This window comes from Schistocerca nitens, chromosome 3 (assembly GCF_023898315.1).
Source record: "Schistocerca nitens isolate TAMUIC-IGC-003100 chromosome 3, iqSchNite1.1, whole genome shotgun sequence".
Lineage (NCBI taxonomy): Eukaryota > Metazoa > Arthropoda > Insecta > Orthoptera > Acrididae > Schistocerca > Schistocerca nitens.
In genome coordinates this window covers 619,425,005-619,445,117 of record NC_064616.1, presented here as the reverse complement: position 1 = coordinate 619,445,117, position 20,113 = coordinate 619,425,005, and the positions used below count along the sequence as shown (strand labels likewise).

Here is a 20,113-nt window from a genome sequence, read left to right as displayed (position 1 = left end):
GTTACCCAATCTCCTACCATTAACTCATCGTCTCTATCGTTTGTTATCTCAAAGAACTTTCGTGCTCTAACTGCCATCCGTTTGTCTGGTTACATGTCCCCCCAACTCCGTTTCATTTTTAGTACATTCATAATTACATCTTACTCCCCAGTCTATTCCTCGATCAATTTAATTATTTTATCGTCTCTTATGGTAAGTCTGAAAATGCATTCTAACATAGTTCGCGAGCGAATTTCGTTTTTGACTGCTTGTCACAATAAAAGATTAAAGAATAAATTATGACTAACTCAAGCCCTCAGCTGCCGGCAGGTGTTGTTGATATACCTCGATGTGGACAGTTGAAAATGTGTGTCCCGACCGGGACTCGAACTCGGTATCTCCTGCTTACATGGCAGACGCTCTATCCATCCCTTTTTTTTTTCTTGTAATCTCATTTTGTTCGTTATAATTCGTTGCAATTGTTCGTGGCGGACGTCCCCTGACGCCCGTTGAAGTTCATTACTGGTCCGTTCACTCCGTTTTTTTATTACAGAGAGCAGCTAACCCTCTGACCGAACACGCTGAGCTACCGTGCCGGCAGACATTTGCCCATCCATTCATTACTCGCGCACACTTTGGCGATTCCCGTAAGAGTTTGGGCAACCTGTGCGCATTCGCACAGACGAAGGTCTATATATATGAAGGCAGTAACTGTTCTCGAAAGAACAGATACTGTTGATGACCGTGCAGCTTTTCCCTGGAATAAATGATGACTAACTGAAACCCTCAACTGCCGGCAGGTGTTGTTGATATACCTCGATCGGGTATTCTCTTTGAAATACACTATCTGATCAAAAGTATCCCGACACCCCTATGTAAAGCGGAATTGACCAATAGATGAAACGAGAGGTGAACCTTTCAGTATAAAAGGATATCGAGAGTACTGTATTGTCAGTAGAGAGGCAGCAATAGCAGAACTGGTCGCCCATGAGAGCTCAGTGACTTCGAACATGGACCTAGTCATTGGATATCGTCCGAATAACAAATACATCAGGGACATTTGAACCCTTCTAAAGCTGCCAAGGTGATTGTTGAAGATGTGATTGTGAAGTGGAAACGTGAAGGATCAACCAGAGCTAAACCAAGACCAGATAGATCTCATGTACTGGCGAACAGGGACCGCCGAGCATTGCGAAGAAAAGTTGTAAGAAATCTCATGAAATCAGCAAAAGGAATCGCTCGTGAGTTCCAAAGTGCTACCTGCAGTCCAGCTAGCACAATGACTGTGCATAGGAAGCTAAAAAAATGAGGTGCAATGGTCGAGAAGCTCCTCATAAGCCAGAAATTTCTGTGATCAACGTGTGATTGGACACGAGTAATGTCGAGCGTTGATTCGCGCTATACTCTTTGAAGATCCGATGTAAGGGTTTGGATTTGCCGAATCCCTACCATCAGGAGTAGTGCCAACAGTGAAGTATGCAGGAGGTGGTGTTCCAGTATGGGGGTGTTTTTCGAGGTTAGGGTTGGTCCCGTTATTGAGCTTAAGAAAAACCTAAAGACAGAAGAATATGAACACGATTTACAGAATTGTGTACTGCATTCAGTACAGAATCAGTTTGGAGATGATTATTGTTTCTATCAGCAAGACAACGCTTCCTGTAATGAAGCAGCATCTGTAAGGTGTACAATAACATTCCAAAAATGGACTGGCCAGTCCAGAGTCCAGACTTAAACCGTGGGACATCTTTGGGATGTGTTAGAACGTCGACTTCGCTCTGGACCCCAGAGTCTATTTCAGCACCTTCTCTGCCGGGTTCAATCCCGTCTCCGGCCGTCCTGATTTAGGTTTTCCGTGATTTCCCTAAATCGCTTCAGGCAAATGCCGGGATGGTTCTTTTGAAAGGGCACGGCCGCTTTTCTTCCCCATCCTTCCGTCACCCGCGCTTGCGCTCCGTCTCTAATGACCTCGTTGTCGACGGGACGTTAAACACTAATCTCCTCCTCCTCCTCTCTGCCGGGCTGCCATTCAGACACCTCACTGAAAGTTTCCCAGCGAGTCCAAGCTGTCATAATGGCGAAGAGTGGACACGCTCCATATTAATGACCAATAATAGGTGTCCAGATACTTCTGATCAGATAGTGTACACTGTACATCTGAAACTTAGTGCTATCATATGAAATCAACAGCACCTCCTTGACGCGTGCCTTACATACCAGGTCCAGTTTCAATAAAGTTTCCTGTAACTGTTCGCTACATTAGCTGGAATGTCCTAAACGGCTTTATTTTAATTATATTATGCTAATTGTTTTTGTGAGTATATACTATTTTTATGCTGCTCTGGGTGTAAAAATACGTATCTCGAAATACTAACAAGCAAATATACTCATTATGTAGATACTAATATGCCATTAAAGTTGTCAGTAGATAGAGAAAGTAATGAATTATCTACCACCATGGGACTAATTTATGAAGTTGCTACACTGACTAGTTTCCGACCATATGACAAAGTGGGCAAATCAGCTGAGAGAAATCAGCTGAAAGCACGTATGCAAGGAACTGAGAAGTAGACTGGAAGGCCTGTAACTTTCTGGTATTGTTATCCTAAGAGCGCAATGAAATGAAATGAAAAAAAAAATAGTACAACGGGAAATTCAGACAGTCAGTACATGACGTAGTCAGCAACAGAGATTCCGTCGCGCAACGAAGGAATTATCCGAGTGGTTCGGAAATCGGCAGATATGAGGTACATGCACAGACAAACAAATGATAAAATTTCAGAAAAATATTCGATGAATTATTGAAAAGAAAGATCTTCAAAAACTGAGTGAGTCAATAAGGGGTTGGTCCACATCTGGCTCTTACGAAAGCAGTCATTCGGTTTTGCATTGATTGATGGAGTTCTTGGATGCCCTCCTGAGGGATATAATGCTAAATTATGTGCAACTGGCGAGTTAGATCGTAAACTCCAAAGTTGGTTGGAGGGCCCTGCCCATAATGCTCCAAACGTTCTCCGTTGGGGAGAGATCCGGCGACTTTGCCGGCCAAGGTACTATTGTAACATTGGTGTCCGAAATTCATCAAAGTAATAATTAAAACAACCGGGTTTTCTAAGGAAAACGACGTTTCAGTGGTTCAAGACAATTCGAAGATCCATGAAGCAAGGAAAACAGTCGTGTAATTAATCTGTGTTTGTGTCATTTTGAATCGGTGCAAGGAGAAAAAAACTGTGAACTACCACTATGTTTATGGTGTGATTAATGCCAACGTTTTGTTGCTGTACGAAAGGAACCATTAGAAACTACTTCTCCTTATTTAGTGTAGTTTTCAATTATGATGGGTGGATCTCTACCAATACATCCACGCGTATCTCCATATCCTTATTGTTATAACCTAACTGATTAATGAATGCTTGATAAAATAAGTAATGCAAAAAAAATAAAACCGATGAAACTGTTTGACATTTGATAAAGGAATTTCATCCAGTAAGTACGATGTATTTTGCACTGTTGTGCCTAATATGATGCATTGATTAATTCGCAAAAACACTTTTACTCTCTCTGTTGTCATTAGCTTAGTCGGTACAATTTTTTTTTTCCTTTTTGTGAAATTGACGTGCACAGATACCAATTGGACATCGAACAAGAAAAAGGTTGTAGCTCTCTTTAAAAGAAAAAATCCCATAGAATAAAAACTGCTATACAGGAAATTCATGGCGTAGCTTGTCATATAAAAAATCTTGCCATATTAATCGTGTACTAGAGCAATCTGGTGATAAACTACATAGAGCTGAATGTGATACAATTGTGTGATAACACTGATATAAAATAGAACGCTGATACTGACAAAATTGTCAAACGCAATTCAATAGGTGAATTCAGGAAGAAATAAGGGAAGCCGGGAGGGTATAATAAGTAACAGAAGGCTAACACAAAAAACACTTCTGTCGAAATATAGCTGTAATACAATACCAAATTCTCCAGAAAAAGATATTCGTTGAGTTCGGCCTCATATATAAACACGTTATAATTAACTACAGAATTTTCAAATTACTTAGCTCCTACATTACTTATGTTGAATTACATTTCGTGAATGGAATTTCTGGAGTAGCAGTTATTAGAAATGCATGTTTTTGTTTCTACCTAAGACCTAAATTTATAACAGCGGCATTAACACGTATCTGGGTGTAACAAATTTTCACCATAGCTGGTCGACAGTGCATTTCAACTCATAAACATACAACCATCAAAAAAAGTTTTGCATCACTCCGGGTCCCAGAACTCCTGAAGATAGACGTTGACTGTGGGTATTGTATCACAGACACAGTCCCTTTGACTGTTCAGAGATGTCACGAAACCCGCCCAAAAATGTAAACAACCATGCATGAGCAGCGCCTATTAGACGGAAGGGGTCCGACAGCCGATCAGTTCCAGCCATTCCACCACGAAGGAGGTACACGGCTCCTGTTGTCTGTAGTTCAACCTTGCCTAGACGGTCAATACGGTTCGATCGCGTCCACATTATTACTTTGTGACACGAAGGGCAATCAAGGGAAGTGTCCAGGCGTCTCGCAGTGAACCAAAGCTGTTTTGTTCGGACATGGAGTAGAGACCGAGAGACAAGAACTGTCGATGACATGCCTTGTTCAGGCCGCGCAAGGGCTACTACTGCAGTGGATGACCGCTACCTACGGATTTTGGCTCGGAGGAATCCTGACAGCAACACCACCATGTGAACAATGCTTTTCGTGCAGCCACAGGACGTCGTATTACGACTCAAACTGTGCGCAACAGGCTGCATGATGCGCAGCTTCACTCCCGACGTCCATGGCGAGGTCCATCACCATGCAGTGCCGTACAGATGGGCCCAACAACATGCAAATGGACAGCTCAGGACTGGCATCACGTTCTCTTCATCGATGAACGTCGCATATGCCTTCAACCAGACAATCGTCGGAGACGTGTTTGGAGGCAACCCGGTCAGGCTGAACGCCTTAGACACACTGTCCAGCGAGTGCAGCAAGGAGCAGGTTCCCTGATTTTTTTTTTTTTTTTTGGTAGCATTATGTGGGGCCGACGTACGCCGCTGGTGGTCATGGAAAGCGCCATAACGGCTGTACAATACGTGAATGCTATCCTCCAACCGATAGTGTAGCCATATCGGCAGCATATTGGCGAGGCATTCGTCTTCATGGACGACAATTCACGCCCCCATCGTGCACAGCTTGTGAATGACTTCCTTCATGATAACGACATCGCTCGACTAGAGTGGCCAGCATGTTCTCTAGACATGAACCCTATCGAACATGCCTGGGATAGATTGAAAAGGGCTGTTTATGAACGACGAGACCCACCAACCACTATGAGGGATCTACGTCGAATCGCCGTTGAGGAGTGGGACAATCTGGACCAACAGTGCCTTGATGAACTTGTGGATAGTATTCCACGACGAATACAGGCATGCATCAATGCAAGAGGACGTGCTACTGGGTATTTGAGGTACCGGTGTGTACAGCAATCTGGACCACCACCTCTGAAGATCTCGCTGAATGGTAGTACAACTTGCAATGTGTGGTTTTAATGAACAATAAAATGGGCGGAAATGATGTTCATGTTGATCTCTATTCCAATTTTCTGCACAGGTTGCGGAACTCTCGGAACCGAGGTGATGCAAAACCTTTTTTGATGTGTGTACATTGCAGTTTTCCAGACACTTAATCAAGATCGACCACATCAGTATAGACATTACGCCATTTGCAGTGAGTTATTGGAATGTCCTATGACCACCTCTCTGATGATAATCCCCTACATGTTTTTCGTGTTATCCTGGCCTACACTATCAACACAATAAACTAAATAATACGTCGTATAAACAATGATTCAAGTTTTTATTGTTGTTGATGTAATCTTCAGTCTGAAGACTGGTCTGATGCAATTCTCCAAGGCAGTCTGTTCCGCCGAGGCCTCTTCATCTTTGCATAACTACTGCGACCAACATACATTTGAAGTTGCTTACTGCACTCAAGCCTTGCTCTCCCTTTACAATTTTTCATCAAATGCCATATGACAATTGTATCGTTTGATAGATATTTGTGTTGATATTAAGGGGAATGTCAATGACTGCAAAAGCTAACACAAATCTTAATTCCATTTTTATGTTGCATATTTAGTTGTATACACGGCCAGCAGCTGTCTCCCAGGGCGTAGAGGCGACTCCTGAAAGAAGGGCCGCTACAAGCAGTGGCCACTGGACGTACGGTATTGTCTAGTAAGGTGCCATCCACAGAGCATACAAATAAATAGAGTAACCTTAACGTACGATACACGGAGAGTGAAGTTTCAAGTCATTCGATTTGCCTTAAAAAATTGTTTTATGTAAATGAAGCAAAGCTACATCCTTCTCTGTAGTTAGTTTCTCAGTAAAACTTTTACTATTCGCGTAAAAAAATAAAAAACACTATTTTGGGATTGGCGCGTATGTTCCGTTATGCAGTCTTTCTCATCCGATTTTTAGGAAACTATTTGGTAAAAAAAAATAAAAGAAAAATTCACACTTTATAGCCACACATCACAGCATGATAAGGAACTTGTTTTCTTTGCGTTATGGACCATAGTTATTGTGAAGCTTCAAACAGCCAACAAATGGAAATCGTTTTTAACTGTGGAAGGTGAGTGATACCCCGTTCCATTCTCGAGAAAATGCTTGAGATACACTCCTGGAAATGGAAAAAAGAACACATTGACACCGGTGTGTCAGACCCGCCATACTTGCTCCGGACACTGCGAGAGGGCTGTACAAGCAATGATCACACGCACGGCACAGCGGACACACCAGGAACCGCGGTGTTGGCCGTCGAATGGCGCTAGCTGCGCAGCATTTGTGCACCGCCGCCGTCAGTGTCAGCCAGTTTGCCGTGGCATACGGAGCTCCATCGCAGTCTTTAACACTGGTAGCATGCCGCGACAGCGTGGACGTGAACCGTATGTGCAGTTGACGGACTTTGAGCGAGGGCGCATAGTGGGCATGCGGGAGGCCGGGTGGACGTACCGCCGAATTGCTCAAAACGTGGGGCGTGAGGTCTCCACAGTACATCGATGTTGTCGCCAGTGGTCGGGGGAAGGTGCACGTGCCCGTCGACCTGGGACCGGACCGCAGCGACGCACGGATGCACGCCAAGACCGTAGGATCCTACGCAGTGCCGTAGGGGACCGCAGCGCCACTTCCCAGCAAATTAGGGACACTGTTGCTCCTGGGGTATCGGCGAGGACCATTCGCAACCGTCTCCATGAAGCTGGGCTACGGTCCCGCACACCGTTAGGCCGTCTTCCGCTCACGCCCCAACATCGTGCAGCCCGCCTCCAGTGGTGTCGCGACAGGCGTGAATGGAGGGACGAATGGGGACGTGTCGTCTTCAGCGATGACAGTCGCTTCTCCCTTGGTGCCAATGATGGTCGTATGCATGTTTGGCGCCGTGCAGGTGAGCGCCACAATCAGGACTGCATACGACCGAGGCACACAGGGCCAACACCCGGCATCATGGTGTGGGGAGCGATCTCCTACACTGGCCGTACACCACTGGTGATCGTCGAGGGGACACTGAATAGTGCACGGTACATCCAAACCGTCATCGAACCCATCATTCTACCATTCCTAGACCGGCAAGGGAACTTGCTGTTCCAACAGGACAATGCACGTCCGCATGTATCCCGTGCCACCCAACGTGCTCCAGAAGGTGTAAGTCAACTACCCTAGCCAGCAAGATCTCCGGATCTGTCCCCCATTGAGCATGTTTGGGACTGGATGAAGCGTCGTCTCACGCGGTCTGCACGTCCAGCACGAACGCTGGTCCAACTGAGGCGCCAGGTGGAAATGGCATGGCAAGCCGTTCCACAGGACTACATCCAGCATCTCTACGATCGTCTCCATGGGAGAATAGCAGCCTGCATTGCTGCGAAAGGTGGATATACACTGTACTAGTGCAGACATTGTGCATGCTCTGTTGCCTGTGTCTATGTGCCTGTGGTTCTGTCAGTGTGATCATGTGATGTATCTGACCCCAGGAATGTGTCAATAAAGTTTCCCCTTCCTGGGACAATGAATTCACGGTGTTCTTATTTCAATTTCCAGGAGTGTATATTGGAGATTGCGCTGGAAGAGGTTGGCACCTACGCGCCATACTAGCGGCTACTGCCGTCTGCTATACGGAATTTGGAGCTGCCTCGTGTTTCTCTTCTTTGTAAGTCACTGATACAAATGGAAGATGGAAATGAAAGAAAAACGTAATGAAATGAAAAGACACCGAGTGTCGTTAGCTGATGATGCTGACTGTATGTTTCTAGTGTTCTGTACCTCAATCGGCAAAAATGGAACCCTTACAGGATCACTTTGTTATCTGTCTGACTGTTAAAAAACCTTTCTCCTCAGGAACGGGTGGACGTATCAGTTTGACATTTATGTCACGTACTTGCCTTTGTAAAACATCGAAACCTCCCAGCCAATGCAATCAAAAGGTAGCGCCATTTATGTCACACATTTTGGTACTCGCAAACTCGATCATTAAAACCTAGAATCATGAAATTTGCCAAGAAGCATGCTTTCACGGTAGAAGTATTGAAAAAATCCGAAAATTGTTAATTTGTAATTATAAAATACGAAGAAGTGTTTTTTGTCATTTGTTGTCAGACTGTCTGTCAGTCCGTCTTTTAAAACCGCTCTTTCTCGCGAACGTATCAAGTTGAAATTTATGTCACATACTAAAGTCCCCTTGACGGTGTAAAAAATGTAAGCTTCAATGTCCATGCAATCAAAAGATATGCTGTTTATGTCACATATTTTGATATCTTGCAAGTATCGATAACGGCAACAATCAAATATCGTTGAAATTCTCGATTCCCAGGATGGATGAAGTATCTATATACCTAATTAAGTTTTCTACAGGATCCTCAGTGCACAAGTCCCACTCGTACTTTCCGGATTTTTGTCAGTGCATGCTACCTTATTTCAGGAAACAATCTTTCCTATGTTATACTATTTGCAGCGTTACCTATATTATTGAACTTATTCACTCATGTATGTACTTAACTTGAAAACTAACGAATCTAAAGCAAACCCAATAGATAGGCGAGATGAGGCAGCGAATAAACTGACACACAGAAAATAGTAGCGAGACTGCAGCTACTTGTGGGGGGGAGGTTTGCTGACATCCAGACGCCACTCCGCGCCAACTGCAAATTTCTGTCCTTCACAACATGGGAAAACAGCTCATTTGTTAACTAAAAACATTACCAACTAGGTTTTAACGTAAAAAATGTTTCATTAAAACTGCAATTACTATGGAGGTCAATCAGTTACATCAACACATGCAAAGGGGCGCCTTCAACTGCAACAGCAAACGGTCTCGAAGACAACCCAGAAACAGATGTAAGATTGACAATGTTCTCAAAATATTTGTAAAACCAGTGACGGCTACTGTGTAAGAGCACAATAGCACGTGAACACCCTAACTTTCGAAACCTTGCGGATTTATGGGTCATTTTTCTTTGAATGCTGTTAAACGTAACATAGATGTTGCAATCTGAAAGATACGGCACTTAAATCTACCACGCCTCTGCTCCTCTAGACTCCGTGAAACTTGGCATCAGGGTCGCGAGCACACATTCAGGAAACTTATCCTGTGGGTTTCTGAATGAGCTATAATACACTCCTGGAAATGGAAAAAAGAACACATTGACACCGGTGTGTCAGACCCACCATACTTGCTCCGGACACTGCGAGAGGGCTGTACAAGCAATGATCACACGCACGGCACAGCGGACACACCAGGAACCGCGGTGTTGGCCGTCGAATGGGGCTAGCTGCGCAGCATTTGTGCACCGCCGCCGTCAGTGTCAGCCAGTTTGCCGTGGCATACGGAGCTCCATCGCAGTCTTTAACACTGGCAGCATGCCGCGACAGCGTGGACGTGAACCGTATGTGCAGTTGACGGACTTTGAGCGAGGGCGTATAGTGGGCATGCGGGAGGCCGGGTGGACGTACCGCCGAATTGCTCAACACGTGGGGCGTGAGGTCTCCACAGTACATCGATGTTGTCGCCAGTGGTCGGCGGAAGGTGCACGTGCCCGTCGACCTGGGACCGGACCGCAGCGACGCACGGATGCACGCCAAGACCGTAGGATCCTACGCAGTGCCGTAGGGGACCGCAGCGCCACTTCCCAGCAAATTAGGGACACTGTTGCTCCTGGGGTATCGGCGAGGACCATTCGCAACCGTCTCCATGAAGCTGGGCTACGGTCCCGCACACCGTTAGGCCGTCTTCCGCTCACGCCCCAACATCGTGCAGCCCGCCTCCAGTGGTGTCGCGACAGGCGTGAATGGAGGGACGAATGGAGACGTGTCGTCTTCAGCGATGAGAGTCGCTTCTGCCTTGGTGCCAATGATGGTCGTATGCGTGTTTGGCGCCGTGCAGGTGAGCGCCACAATCAGGACTGCATACGACCGAGGCACATAGGGCCAACACCCGGCATCATGGTGTGGGGAGCGATCTCCTACACTGGCCGTACACCACTGGTGATCGTCGAGGGGACACTGAATAGTGCACGGTACATCCAAACCGTCATCGAACCCATCGTTCTACCATTCCTAGACCGGCAAGGGAACTTGCTGTTCCAACAGGACAATGCACGTCCGCATGTACCCCGTGCCACCCAACGTGCTCTAGAAGGTGTAAGTCAACTACCCTGGCCAGCAAGATCTCCGGATCTGTCCCCCATTGAGCATGTTTGGGACTGGATGAAGCGTCGTCTCACGCGGTCTGCACGCCCAGCACGAACGCTGGTCCAACTGAGGCGCCAGGTGGAAATGGCATGGCAAGCCGTTCCACAGGACTACATCCAGCATCTCTACGACCGTCTCCATGGGAGAATAGCAGCCTGCATTGCTGCGAAAGGTGGATATACACTGTACTAGTGCCGACATTGTGCATGCTCTGTTGCCTGTGTCTATGTGCCTGTGGTTCTGTCAGTGTGATCATGTGATGTATCTGACCCCAGGAGTGTGTCAATAAAGTTTCCCCTTCCTGGGACAATGAATTCACGGTGTTCTTATTTCAATTTCCAGGAGTGTATATTAAGTTATGAATTTTATCATACAGTAATCAATTTGACGCTCTGAGAATCAGAAGGTCCAAAAAGCACATCACTGTCAATTGTGAGATTGTAGCGTTTATTCATGCTTCTGAAATTTGTTGATCTTGTGGTGAATCAGGTTTATCTGTGATGTAGGCCCACGGAAATTCACGAAAAGCTGTGTCACTAGCTTTTATGATATTCACTTAAATGTGGGATCGAAGGCAATGTGCTTTAGGCCCTAATGGGTCTCAGCGTCTCATTTGTATTCTATTCAAGTGGCCATGTTGGTAGACATTACTATTGAGCTTTATCATTTCCACAAACGGCACTTTGTGTTTGGAGTTGGTTGTTTACTGTGCGGGAATAGGCTGTCGTGTGCAGTGTAAACATGAACTATGTTGAATCTATTTTAAATGCTAACAGGAAAGTAAAGCTGTGTGGACGGGCCGTGAGTCAAGCTTGGTTAGCTCTGTCGATAGAGCAGTTCTCCGCGAAAGGCAAAAGTCCCGAGTTGGAGTCTCGGTCCAGCACACATCTTCAATCTGCTAGGAAGTTTCGTATCAGCACACACTCCACTGTAGAGTGAAAATCTCATTCTGGGAACAGAAAAGTAAATTACCAGCAAAAGTTAGCCGCAAAGGAACTACGGCCTCCGACAACAGACTGATTTAGAGAGTGACGAAATGAACTAAGCGTGACTCCAAGCGAACATTTAACAAGCAAGTGTACCGTTAGCACAATTTGTTGTGTGGGTGCAGAGTAATAATATCTGATTTTCACCCCGGAAGTAAATTCCTGAACTAATACACCTGTTAGGGACCTTGTATATTTGTCCGAAAAACTGGAAAAGCACGAAAACTACCACTTACACAAAAATGCGAAATGGAGAGTTGCGAAACCTTACACATTATTTCGTTATTGCGCTAAACTGTACCTAATTATGTACAAAACAACAAAATTCCCCAAAAACATTTCTTTCTTTTGTCAGATAAGTTATGCATCTTATAATTATAATTATAATAATAATAATTATTATTATTATTGCTTTTGTTGTTATTATTGTCAGTGGCTGTAGTTATATAAACTTATTGATAAGCCTAACTGTTATACAGTAGATGCTATTAATTTCACACTTTCAAATGCAGTTGATTCTAAAAAGTTGTGTACAACCAGAATGTATACTCATGAGCTGCCACTGCGTAAAAATATCCTTGTAATTCTTTCAGGCCACCTATGAATTCTTCAAACCTAGCGTTTTCTTCAACGCCAGTGAGCTTAGGGAGTGTCTTTGTCGGAATATGTCCCGTCTACAACACGATTTTCTTTTTGAATGCATCCCCATCAAATCACAAACAAGTTACAGCGCACTGTGGGCAGTGTGCAGTCAAGTCCACTTAATATGCGAATTCTGCAGTCCATTCCGGATGTTCTAAAATGGTTCAAATGGCTCTAAGCACTATGGGACTTAACATCTGAGGTCATCAGTCCCCTAGACTTAGAACTACTTAAACCTAACTAACCTAAGGACATCACAAACATCCATGCCCGAGGCAGGATTCGAACCTGCGACCGTAGCAGCAGCGCTGTTCCAGACTGAAGCGCCCAGAACCGCTTGGCCCCCGCTGTCTGCCCTGATGTTCTACCTTCCGCTGTTGCACTCCTTCATAAAGTCAACAATAGTGAGTTTTACATTGAAAAGTCGTTCCAGGCATGCCTCCTAACTTAACCAACGTTCTTTGCAGTAATGTATGAAGTCTCCACACTCTTCGTTCAGATCCACTGGAAACAGTTCCAACTGAGAATGGAATTGTGCGTGAGACTTCAGAAATTTTACTATTCGTACCACCAATTTCTTCAAGTGCTCCAGGTCTGCAAAATTAGCGCAAAGTGCTTTTTGATGTACAAAACAATGAATCCCGTCTGTCGATCGTTGTAATTCTTTGCTCTTTCATTGTCAGCTAAATCTTTAAATTCTTTCTGCATGATATTGTAATTTCGTTTCATAGCAAATATGCAGTACCTGTCGCTTATGCGAATTCAGAATTTTCGTCCCTCTCTTCTGTCATCCCCAATCAGTTTAAAGGATTGCGACGACAGATCTCTAGGACTGACTCTTCATATCATGACTCTTCATATCATGAACAAATAGCGCAGGTTAAACAGCGCTGACAGAACGATTCTGCCGAACTCAGAGAGAGTTGTGCCGACCGAACCCTGCCTCACCGGTGTACTAAATGAAATGTTGCGCTGTACCAAACACTTCCGAGGACCGAACAAAGCCGTGTGGTAGGCCAGGCCTTGGACCGCCGCGGCCCGTACAAGCTGCACGCTGTGGCCGGCCCTGGGCAACACGATTCAATTTCTTGTCTTGTAGTCGAGAGCTCATCCATGACCGAGCAGATTTAGACATTTGCATATGGACTCGTGTTTCCTGGTACGGTAGGAGCAACCACGCACGTCCAACTGCGATTATGCAATTTAAAGAATGGTTTGTCGAAATGAGGGTCACTTACATCCTGCCTAATCCTTGTCGATCTTCTCAACCTTACTTAGTATTCAGTTAAATCATTCCAATATCGAGTATTTGTCACCCCTTTGTATTTCTCTTGTGTCCTTGATACTCATATTAATCTATAGTTTTTCTTTCTTTATGGTGTGCTTGCGAACCTTAAAAAGATCTGGGGTTAATTTAGACCAAGACTTTCGATTCAGTTGGTAGTTAACACCCTCCAATTATTAATGCTTAATGATTTTGTGAGAACCGATAGCCGGGACTAAACTACGAGAGATCAATTTTTTTCTCATTAAACGATCCGTTGCGCGGCCGTTTCATTTCCATAGTTGAGTTCGTGGGGAACTATCTGTCTTTCTCTGAGTCCAAATGGAACAGATTATTAAAACGAACAAAGATTGGTTAGCTGGAGTGTGTGTCTCCCAAGTTAACGATTCCTTGATGCCTCAGTATGTGTACTGTCAACCTCTTTTAGTCAAGGAGTCCCATAAATTTCTCTTTTTCCATTTCTGTTCAGCAACTCCTCATTAGTAATCTAATCAACCCACCTAATCTTCAGTATTGTCCTGTAACACAGCATTTGAAAAGCTTCAGTTCTCTTTTTGTCTTAACTGTTTGTCTCCCATGTTTCATTTCTGTATAAGGGTCCACTACGGACAAATATTTTCAAAAAACTTACTAATATTTAAATGTATATTCAGCGTCAAGAAATTTCTATTATTCACAAATTATTCATTAATTATACATTTCATATCATTTCTTCCTCGGTCATCGTTATTTATCTTACTGCCAAAATAACAAAACTCTTTTACTATTGTTAGAGTCTCATTTCCTAGTTTAATTTCCTCTGCATCGCCTGCTTAATTCCGCTACTTCTAGTGTAGAGGGATAATGAGGAAGGAGAGGTATATACAGATTTTCCGAAGTCTTTATTAGCAATTTCTCCAACGTGGTAGGTGCGGAAGGCGATGACATCACGATCGACGAAACTCTCCAGGCCACCAACTGCGGGAACACCAGATCCACCTCTGACGATAGCTACAGTTAGCCATCCATTGCCGTGAGTAAATGTATCGTTCACGTCAATACTAAAATTTAGTCTGCAACCGCGAAACATACAGGGTCCTTCGAGGAGTTCACTAGCGGAAATGTTCATTAGTAATCTAATCAACCCACCTAATCTTCAGTATTGTCCTGTAACACAGCATTTGAAAAGCTTCAGTTCTCTTTTTGTCTTAACTGTTTGTCTCCCATGTTTCATTTCTGTATAAGGGTCCACTACGGACAAATATTTTCAAAAAACTTACTAATATTTAAATGTATATTCAGCGTCAAGAAATTTCTATTATTCACAAATTATTCATTAATTATACATTTCATATCATTTCTTCCTCGGTCATCGTTATTTATCTTACTGCCAAAATAACAAAACTCTTTTACTATTGTTAGAGTCTCATTTCCTAGTTTAATTTCCTCTGCATCGCCTGCTTAATTCCGCTACATTCCATTATTCTTGTTTTTCTTTTGATGGTATTCATGTTATAACCGCGTTTCAAGATAAAACCCATCCACTTCAGCTGCTCTTCCAAATCCTTTACCGCCTCTGACACAACTGAAATGTCATTGGCAAATCTGGAAGTCTTAATTTCTTCTCTCTTAAGTTTAATTCCTTTTCCCAGTTACTCTTTGGTTTACTTCATTGCCTGCTCAGTGTACAGGTCGAATAACATTGGGGACATTCTACAAACCTATTACATGCCCCTCACAACTAGTGTTTCTCTTTCATGTCCTTCGACTCATGTAACTACCGTCTGATTCCTGTATAAACTGTAGATAATCCTTTATCCCTGATAGCTCCAGAATTTCAAAGAATGCATTCCAATCAACTTCGTCAAAAGCATTATTTAAATCTACAAATACTACAAATAAAGAGGTTTACCTTCCTTCAGTCTCTCTTATAAAATAAGATTATGACTTAGTATTGCCTCGTGTGTTCCTACATTTCTTAAGAAGCCAAAGTCAGCTTTTACCATTTTTTCCACTCTTCTGTAAATAATGTGTGTCAGTATTTTGCAATTCTGGCTTATTAAACCGATGGTTTATAATATCCACACTTGTCAGCACCTGCCTTTTATGGAACTGGGATTTTACATTCTTCTTGAAGTCTTAAGGTATTCTGTCTGTCTCAGACATCTTGTAAACGAGGTGAAATAGCTTTGTGATGATATGAACTCCCAAGGATCTCAATGATTCTGAGTGAATGTCGTTTACTTTAGCTGTCTTGTTCCGGCTTAGTGTCTCAATACCCTTTCAAACTCTTGTCGAAGTATCATTTCTCCCATCTCATAGTCACATACTTTCTCTTCCATTCCTAAAACGTTGTCTTCGTTTCCCTAGTACAAGCATTCAACATATTCTTTCCACTTTTCTGCCTTTCTTTTTTGCTTGGATCTGGCTTACAATCTGAGCTCTTGACATTCATAATGCTGCTTCTCTTATATTCAAAGGAAGATTTAATTTTTCTAAAGGCGGAATCTGTCTTGCCCATAGTTCTTGCTTCTACAGACCGTATTTCTCCTTTAGCCATTCCAACATTTCATTTTGCACTTTCTGTCAGTTTCGCTTTTTCGAGGTCTGTTTTCCCTTTTGCCTTCTTCATTTCTATATGTTCTCATTTCATCAATTTCTTGGGTCATCCTAAGAGTTCTTCTGGGACTTCTATTTTCTGTGTATTCGAGCCTCTTCTGTATTTACTGTTTCATCTCTCACAGCTATTCATTCGCCTTCTATCGTATTCCCTTCTCCCAACAACCTCTTGTTCTTTTAACTTATCTAGGTCCGATCTCATTAATTTCCTAACTTTTACAGTTTTTTTCTCTTTTAATCGGCAGTTCATAACCAATTAATTGTTGGTAGAATCACAATCTGCCTCTGAATTTTTTTGCAATTTAAAATCCGGTTTGGAAACCTCTGCCTCACCATTGTATAATCAGTCTAAAACCTTCCAGTATTTCCAGGCCTCTTCCATGTACGCAGTCTATATTCACGCATCTTAAACCAAATACACTACTGGCCATTAAAATTGCTACACCAAGAAGAAATGCAGATGATATACGGGTATTCATTGGACAAATATATTATACTAGAACTGACATGTGATTACATTTTCACGCAATTTGGGTGCATAGATCCTGAGAAATTAGTACTCAGAACAAAATCAGTACCCAGAACAACCACCTCTGGCCGTAATAACGGCCTTGATACGCCTGGGCAATGAGTCAAACAGCTTGGATGGCGTGTACAGGTATAGCTGCCAATGCAGCTTCAACACGATACCACAGTTCATCAAGAGTAGTGACTGGCGTATTGTGACGAGCCAGTTGCTCGGCCACCATTGAACAGACGTTTTCAATTGGTGAGAGATCTGGAGAATGTGCTGGCCAGGGCAGCAGTCGAACATTTTCTGTATCCAGAAAGGCCCGTACAGGACCTGCAACATGCTGTCGTGCATTATCCTGGATTCTTCCGAAAAAATGACGTTTTGCCATTCGTGCACCCAGATTCGTCGTTGAGTACATGATCGTCTGTCTGTGATGCAGCGTCAAGGGTAACCGCAGCCATGGTCTCCGAGCTGATAGTCCATGCTGCTGCAAACGTCGCCGAACTGTTCGTGCAGATGGTTGTTCTCTTGCAAACGTCCCCATCTGTTGACTCAGGGATAGAGACGTGGCCGCATGATCCGTTACAGCCATGCGGATAAGATGCCTGCAGCTCGACTGCTAGTGATACGAGGCCGTTGGGATCCAGCACGGCGTTCCGTATTACCCTCTTGAACCCACCGATTCAATATTCTGCAAACAGTCATTGGATCTCGGCCAACGCGAGCAGCAATGTCGCGATACGATAAACCGCAATCGCGATAGGTTACAATCCGACCTTTATCAAAGTCGGAAACGAGGCATCACAAGAACGTTTCACCAGGCAACGCCGGTCAACTGCTGTTTGTGTATGAGAAATCGGTTGTAAACTTTCCCCATGCCAGCAGGTTGTAGGTGTCGCCACCGGCGCCAACCTTATGTGAATGCTCTGAGAAGCTAATCATTTGCATATCACAGCATCTTCATCCTGTCGCTTAAATTTCGCGTCTGTAGCACGTCATCTTCGTGGTGTAGCAATTTTAATGGCCAGTAGTGTAGTAGAAATTTTTAAATTGTGCTCTGTGCAAAATTGTACCAGGCGTTCCCCTTTTCATTCCTTTCCCCCATTCCACGTTCTACTGCTATTTTCCTTTCTCTTCCTTTTCCTACTCTCGAATTATACTGCTTCATCACAATTAAATTTTTGTTTCCCTCAAATATATGAATAATTTCTTTTATGTCAACATTGATTCTTCAAATATTTTCAGCAGCTGTGTAGCTAGTACGCATATGAGCTTTTATTACTGTGGTGGAGTTGGTTTTGTATGTGTCGTTCCTATGATAACTCTGTTACTAAGCTGTTGATAGCTGCTTATTTGCATTCCTACTTTATTGTTCATTATTATACCTACTGCTGCAGTATCCCTATCTACCACCGAACTTCACTAATTCCTGCTACATTAAATTGCAGCCTATCCAGATCTCTTTTTAAATTCTCTAACCTACCTGCCTGATTAAGGGATCTAACATTCTACGCCTCGACATGTAGAACGCCAGTTAAGTTTTTACTAATGATAACATCCTCCTGAGAATTGCCGTCGGGAGATCCGAATGGGGGACCATAGTACCTCCGGTATATTTTGCTGAAGCGTTGCGTGCCATCTGTAACATGTAACGGGTGTAGTTTCTGTGGTGTCACCGCCAGACACCACACTTGCTAGGTGGTAGCCTTTAAGTCGGCCGCGGCCCGTTAGTATACGTCGGACCCGCGTGTCGCCACTATCAGTGATTGCAGACCGAACGCTGCCACACGGCAGGTCTAGAGAGACTCCCTAGCTCTCGCCCCAGTTGGACAGTCGACTTTGCTAGCGATGGTTCACTGTCTACATACGCTCTCATTTGCAGAGACGACAGTTTAGCATAGCCTTCAGCTACGTCATTTGCCACGACCTAGCAAGGCACATCTTCAGTTACTATATGTCTTCTGAACAGATAATATTGCGAATCATGTATCGTCAAGAGCGACGTTCATCATTAATGGATTAAAGTTAAGTATCAAACTAATTACGTCCGCTTTCTGAATTCTAATTCCTTGTCATGTTCCAGACCTGACGTCAGTATAGTTCTTCCCTCCTCGCGCCAGCCTGCGTGAGCTAAAACGCGTGCATTTCGGTCTCCATTCGTAACACGGTGTTGGCTCTTCTGCCAACACAACAATTTCCCCTGTCCTTCAGCTGTTTGCAGTACGAAAATAGCAGCGCCATGTTGGCTACTGTTACAAGGCTAAACCAGTCAATCACCCAGACTGTTGTGTTACCCATGTGACTACTAAAAAGGCTTCTGCCCTTCTTCAGGAACCACATCTTACTCTAGTCTCTCCACAGACATTCCTCCAATCTGGTTCCATTTGCGGTATACATACGTGTTTCGTTGATTATGCGGGCCAACGCACTGCGACAGGGACCAATGTTTTTGGAGAGCCACCCTTACCGAATCTCAGTCAGTGCTCCATGTCAAATGAGCCCATCATCAACAGGATATTGAAACCTAATCTTCCTTTTTCCCTCTGCTCGAGACCAGAGAACAATGAGTTGCTACTTGGTTTCACCCTTCCTTTAATTTTTTTATGCCATTAGGAACTACACACATATATCACTGCACTTGAAACGCAGAATCCTGAGGGGATGAGAAGGACTCACGAGCACGTGTTGGCAGGGACAGCAGCTGCGCCTGCAGGGGCGTGCGAGCGTTGTGTGGTGGTGGCATCGCTGGCCGGCGTGATGACGGTGCAGGCCGCTTTCGGGGCTGCGCTGGTGGCACGCCTCGCGGTCAAAACGCCCGTACTGCCCTTCTCGGGGCTCCAGGGCTTCCTCACCGACCGCACCTACCAGCTGGCCGTCGTCGCCGATTCGGCAGAGCTCACCAACTTCGAGGTAACGAGGCAGTCTTACTGCTGCTCTCAGTACATATATGCTGTAACTGGGTTTTCTCTTTTGATGCTAGTCAATTACAGGATGAGCAGTACTCCAAAGGGCATTTGATTCTAAAGCATTATGTCAGGGTGAAAAACACTAAATAAATTACTTTTTCTCTCTTAACAACGTGTGGGCAGGATGGTTTCTTACTTGGCTCGGGTATGAGGTAGAATGAAACAGCATTTTTACATCAGATAACTTTTATTGAAAGATTTGTACAATGGTTTCCTTACTGGATTGTTCTGGCTGGGAGAGCGGCAGCTGTGTCGTTTGCGAAACCTCGCTGCGTGAGCGGCGGCGTCTTATTACGCCTGGCGGTGTATATCTCGTGTCGCTGTTTCGCCCAGTTGACTGGAGACGCGCATCGCGAGGTGGCCCGTTTAATT

The 20,113-nt window shown here is 44.2% G+C and overlaps 1 protein-coding gene across 1 annotated transcript in view; it reads left to right on the top strand.

The window, feature by feature from the left end:
* Positions 1-20,113, top strand: part of LOC126249364 (glutamate receptor ionotropic, kainate 5-like) — a 101,189-nt gene that overhangs the window by 37,724 nt on the left and 43,352 nt on the right. The window contains exon 3 of the mRNA XM_049951017.1: positions 19,389-19,685. Within this exon, the coding sequence (XP_049806974.1) occupies positions 19,389-19,685 (297 nt within the window). The remainder of the gene's footprint in view (positions 1-19,388; positions 19,686-20,113) is intronic.